Source organism: Medicago truncatula, chromosome 8 (genome assembly GCF_003473485.1).
Source record: "Medicago truncatula cultivar Jemalong A17 chromosome 8, MtrunA17r5.0-ANR, whole genome shotgun sequence".
In the NCBI taxonomy this organism is placed as follows: domain Eukaryota; kingdom Viridiplantae; phylum Streptophyta; class Magnoliopsida; order Fabales; family Fabaceae; genus Medicago; species Medicago truncatula.
In genome coordinates, this window is record NC_053049.1 from 14,994,474 (window position 1) to 15,000,473 (window position 6,000).

The 6,000-nt window shown below is 30.9% G+C and overlaps 1 protein-coding gene across 1 annotated transcript; it reads right to left on the bottom strand.

Annotated features, from left to right (window-relative positions):
- Positions 1 to 26: 26 nt before the first annotated feature.
- LOC11445746 (uncharacterized) lies at positions 27 to 1,514 on the bottom strand. Its single transcript, XM_003627813.2, has 3 exons — positions 819 to 1,514; positions 410 to 553; positions 27 to 257 (listed from the first exon to the last, which is right to left on the bottom strand). The coding sequence occupies exons 1-3, from the start codon at positions 1,512 to 1,514 to the stop codon at positions 27 to 29; spliced, it is 1,071 nt and encodes a 356-aa protein (XP_003627861.2).
- Between the last annotated feature and the right edge of the window lie 4,486 nt (positions 1,515 to 6,000).

Here is a 6,000-nt window from a genome sequence, read left to right on the forward strand (position 1 = left end):
TTTATAAATTCATAAAAGTTTGATGTCTATACTACTTGTGGCGGTGCATCAGCCAAATAGAAGTGCATATCTCCCATAACTGCAGGGAGAAATTCATTTTTATATATTGATTCTACAGTCACGGTTTCACCATCATCAATCTTCATTGAACCTAATTTTGGATAACATACAGACATTCCAACAAGGTAACCTTCCTCATTCCCTGCTTCTTTTCCCGTTCCATATGTTGGTGTCGATGTACACAAAATCCTTCCATCCTAATTAATTAATGGAAAACAAAAAAAATTAATAAAGCACTATCACGGGATTAATTTGACTATATATGAAATTAAGAAAATTTATTACCGTTTAAGAAATAAAATGAGAAAACATAACCAAATTTAGTCAAATGAATAATATTAAACTTTACCTGTCCGTATAATGTTGCATTAATAACACCTGTATGCGCATGACCAGTGGCGTAGATAAGATAACCACCTTTCTTCATAGGGATGCTTGCTTTTTGAACGTGGAAGAGGTTTGTACTATTATTTTCTGTAATAGTAAACTCTGCCTGTAATAAATTTAGAAATCTTCGTGGATCACTTGTTTCTAACGTGCAAATAATTAAAAAAAACTATTATCATTAGGTTTAAGAAATTATCTTGTTTTGTTTTTACAAGAAAATGATAGTTTTTTGTATTCTATGATAGTAAATAGAGTTTCAATAAGCCTCCTACTAAGGTTTTCAAACCCAATTGCCTAAGCCACATATTGGTCATGACATAATTTAATTAACCACAAAAAATAAAAAATAATAATTTAAATTATTTACTTACCCGACAATCGTGGATTGTTTCAGAACCATTTGTTGTCACCCGATCAGTGACGTCAAGTACATAAAATCTAACTGCAGATTGGTGTTGGTCCCAGTTAACCCAGGTTATGTTGTATCTTATGGCAAGATTTCTCCTTGGTGCTTGAAATCCCTTTCTCATTTTGCACTGAAATTTATCTTGGCAACAAAGGACTCCTGCTTTATATTCAGGAGTCACTTTTCCATGGAATCCAACTGTCACATCATAAAAATTTTCAGGGAGATTAAACTGGTCACACCTACATTGAGTACAAATTTTCTTATTTTCAACGCCTCGTGTATCAATGACCAGCACACCCAACAACCATTGCTCTTCCCACCCTTCTGTAATATCTGCAGGGTTACCTATTTCAACCGCAAATGGATAAGGAAGTTTTGTACTTGTTCCTCGCGTTTCACTTCCAGAACTCCATTGATGTGGAAGAATACCGTTGTTGCACGTTCCATCATTTCTTTTGTAAATGAGATCCCCAGAAGGTTTGGTATGATCATTTGGATCTTGTGACATTGACATATTCTTCTTTATAATATATTTTAAAATAAACCAATGATGAATGTAAGTTTCATGCAATGGTACAAAGTTTCCATGTTCATCAACTAGATCAACATCAAAGCTCTTGATTCCAACATGACCCTTTGGAAATTCAATATTATACATTTGTTTATCTGCGACTTCTCTAGGCCCCACTTCAAACTCTTTTGACAAATATGTTGTTGATTGGATAACATTTGGAGATCGTGGTTGTGAATAAGTTGTGCTTGATAGCATCACAAATATTGATAATGGGAAAATAAACGATTTAGAGATTAATCTCATGTTTACCTGCACACAAATGATTATTGTTAGATCATTAGTTATGGTTAATGCTTCTTTTGATATTATTTTGTGTAAATAAATAAATGAAAATACCGTAGGGAAGATTTTTTCCTTCTTGATTTCCTTGGAATTGAAGTTAAAAACTTGTAGAATTCAATTTTGTGAAGATGTGGAGATCTTGCATGTTACGTACTTTTATAGTTGAAATCTAAAGGATTGGCATAACTTTGACATGTAACTATTGCATGTTTTATACTTTTTTTAACAATCCCAACACATATGTTGACTCCCGTTTTTAGGTGTCTGAGGTGTTTTTATATACCGTTAAGTAGTTTAACTACAAAAAATCGTTAAGAATTTATTAGGAAATCTAAAAATGCAAGTCATTTAGAAATTTCCTTTTATCTAGCTATTTTTTTGAAATAAATTTTTTATTTTGAATATATCTCAACAAAATATTTTACTTAACAATATTATTTACAAATATTAATTAGTTAGAGATATTGGTTGTTATATTTTTCATCTAAAAAAAAAAATTCATACCAAGTAATTTTTTTTTTTACAAAAGTGAAATAATCTCTCAAAAGGGACAAAAAAAAATAGAATGTTGAAAACATAAGCCAATCCTCTTTCTTAAAGGATAAAATTGTAAAAACAATAATAATTACAAACATATTTAATACAAATATCCACTATCTTAATTCCCGTTATTTTTTCAAAAGGGCCTTATAATTAGGACGGATGTAGCATATTTATGTGGGTATTTACACTCTCATAGGTAATTGAAAAGAAGAATAGTTCAAATTCCTAAATTGTCATCTATCGGAACCACTTTTAAATATGAATCTTAGAATTTCACCACATACCCTAATTATCTCTAATTGACTAAAGAAATAATAATAAAGATCATATGTAACAGTTTTGATTTAAAAAAGAACCCATTCTTCACTTATCTAAGATCAGACACATTGTCTAGGTAAGTGATGGTCGGATAGTAGGGTATCCTATCCATAGGGATTGACTTTTCGTCCAAACAACTTGTGTTACTTATTTTTTAGTTGAAGATATAATAAAATATAAGGGTTAGAGAGTTGCAATTTTTATGTGTTTGGATTAGAGCATGTTTACCTTTTTTTGGTTGCAGAAAAGTAAGCAGCAGTTAGGATTCTCGATATTTATATTTTTGGATGTTAAATAACAGTCATAGGTAGACTATACAAGTGATGAGTCCGTTGGGACGTTACTAAACTAATAGGTTTGAAACTGCACTTGCTGATCACACGGTGATCCTTACGTGTGGGGTCTATAAATCTCGGTTAATTAGGTCTATCCCTCAAATGTTGGGCTGCACCTGGTAGTCACACAATGATCCTTACGTGTGAGGTCGTTCAATCTCAAAGGTAATTGAAAACATAGACTTTATGTTCATTTCCCAAGGCAATGAAGGTCAAGGTTCCTTAAGTCCATCCATATATGCATCTTAGAACATTCATAGCACACTCTCGTCACACTTAGTAGTTCTACAAACGGGCAGTGATGACAGTTGTCATGTCATATTTTTAGAGTATTTTTAATTAAGTTTTTTGGTCTAATTATATTAGTTTAGTATTTAATTTAGAGTCGTTTTGAATAAATTGTCATTTTTGTTTATTGAGTTAAATAGTGAGTAATTATCTACTGTTACTTAAAAAATAAGACAAAATCATGGTTTTATGCTAAGTGAAAAGTTGTTGTCTTTTAAATAATGGGCATGTAACCAAAAAAAATAATGGGCCAAGGAGATAACGTGGAGATGCTGACCCAAAAAGAGAAGAAATTTCAATCACATATAAAAGGAAGATTTTCACGTTTTATCAAAGGGGGTATCACACAGTAATCTAAAAGGGATTTTTTGAACAGAAGGAGCACGAGACAGAGAGAAGCGCTACGGTATGCCAAACAACAATGATGATAAGAAAGAAAATTCAGGAACAACATCGCCAACAACGAAACTCTTGGGTTTATTTTCTTTTCTTATGTTGTTTGTTTCTACGAACATGAGTAGCTAATTTCTTTTGATTGAGCCATATGAATCTATTGTAATCTGTGAACCATGTAATTTGTTTGAACTCCCTTTGATATCATTGGAAACCTAGTCATTATTCATAATTATTTATATTTAATGCTTTTCATGTAATTATGTATGACTACTAGCCCTATCTTCTTAGTTATATGAATCAGTCATGCTTTTTAATTGACTACTAGCCCTATCTATTAAATTTGAACTAATAATTCTGTTTGGCTTTACATATGAAGCTACATATAGGAAGTTGCGAGTTATGACTTTATGATTAACGAACCAAACATTCCGTCATAAAGCTGGGTTAACTTTGAGAGCAAAGAGCTGCAAATTATACACAATGCATAATAGAGGGTTTGAAGGCTTGATCATCTGTTTTAATCTAATTTTTAAACCAATTTATTTACATTATTATAAGTTTATTGCAACCAAACCAACTGCCTAGGGCAACCCCCATTTTAACACTTTTGTCGAGTAGAAATTGAAACACTCCCAGTGGATACTGCGATGCATTTTTAGTACACTTGCTAAAAATCTATCAAGCAGCCCTATCAACGTCTACTTTACCAATAGTTTAAGAGAATGGTTCTATTAGGCTACGACTTATTTCCTTCAAGCAGATACTTGTTTCCTTAATTATTAACTAGTTACCTCTTAGGTTCAGCAGATCCTCAAATTCAGACATTGTTGTTCCTACGTTCGAGATTCTACTTTGATAATTAAGATCAATCTCCTTATTTAAATTAGCAATAACAGAGAGGTTGCGTTGCATTTCTTTCATAAAAGTGAGGAAAGAGTTTTCTAAAGAGAAATGAATAGTGTCCAGAAGCTTGTATGAACTGGTTGGGATGCTCTGTTTATACCCCCAGGCGTAAGGATTGGGTTCATAGCACTCCATTGGGTATGTATTGTTGTAATGATTGAACTGGTTTGCTGCAAAAATTTTCATGAATAGTTTCCAGAAACAATCATAAAAAAAAATAAATACCGAAGTAGCACTATTCTAAAAGTGACTGTAAATAATAAAAATTATTATGATTACTATACATCCTATTTTTTTATAGAATAAAATAAATTGCAGAAATTTAAGTGACAGAAAAATTAGAATAGAAATAAGTAATTTGAATCGCTTAGTCCAAAAATATCATCAATCCCCGTCAAAATAGCGAACATAAAATAACTAAAACATTAAATTAAATAATTATCCAACAAAATAAATACAAGTTTGATGTGCGAATTAGGCAAGTTTACCAAATCATTTACCAAGTAATAATATGATAAGTAAAATATTGTATCCGCAGATATTGTCGTTTCGTTCAACACTATCGGTGTAAATTTTTTTTATTCATACATTCATTCAATAATGTGCTATCAAATGATTTAATGATTTTAAACACATAATATTGATGTGTCAAACAATCATTTGATGCATTTATAAAGTATTCTTACATTGATAATGTAAACAAGTTAAATCAAATTGATATATAAAAAATAGTTTAAACTTACAAGAAATTGAGAAAGATCTCGATAAAATTAAGAAAAATAAAACAACCATACATGGATGGGAGAGTAACTCTTTTCATGCTCATGTCTAAACGCTATACATTGCTTGTATCAATGGTATTTGGGAGGTAATAAGCAGAGGCAATATGATGCTCAGTAGAAGGAAGACAACGGTTTATAGAATATTTACACTATCACCCACTTTTCAGCAAACTTTGTTCAAATGTGTTTATCGACCCTTTAACATTGAGGTGATAGGTCCAAAAATGCGTATATGATTAGTTACACACATTTTCTTCTTGTTTTATATTTTAAGCTTAATTTTACAAATAAATATTTCATCAACAATATTATAAATCAATTAATTAATCAATTCTATTTCAAGTCAAAAAACTTATAGGAACTTAAAGGACGAATTTGTAAAAAAAAAAACCTTAAAGAACTAACTTGTTAGAATGATATGAAATAAAGACACGGGTGAAATTTGGCCTTCAAAAAATTTCAAAATGGAAAATTTTATATGGCCACAAAATTCCTTATTCATTAGGCTCCTTCCACTTAAACAAGAGGTGATCATACTTTTCAGCATTTAATTTGCGGACATGACATTTTCTAATTTGAAAAGCAAAACAAAATCAATAGCATAATCTGAATTCATAAAATGAAATAAGCTGACCCATAAACTATTTAAAAGTTTTTTTTTTCTAAGATGCCAAATTAGTCACCAAAAGTGACAACATTAAAAGAAGCACATCACAAGTCAAC

Bases quoted from the DNA above. Each gene is read 5' to 3' on its own strand.
- LOC11445746 (XM_003627813.2), bottom strand. From the start codon at position 1,514: ATGTATAATATTGAATTTCCAAAGGGTCATGTTGGAATCAAGAGCTTT. The intron at 554-818 runs GTAAGTAAATAA...AATTTATTACAG, and splicing joins AAACAATCCACGATTGTCGG to GCAGAGTTTACTATTACAGA. The intron at 258-409 runs GTAAAGTTTAAT...TTAATTAATTAG, and splicing joins ATGCAACATTATACGGACAG to GATGGAAGGATTTTGTGTAC.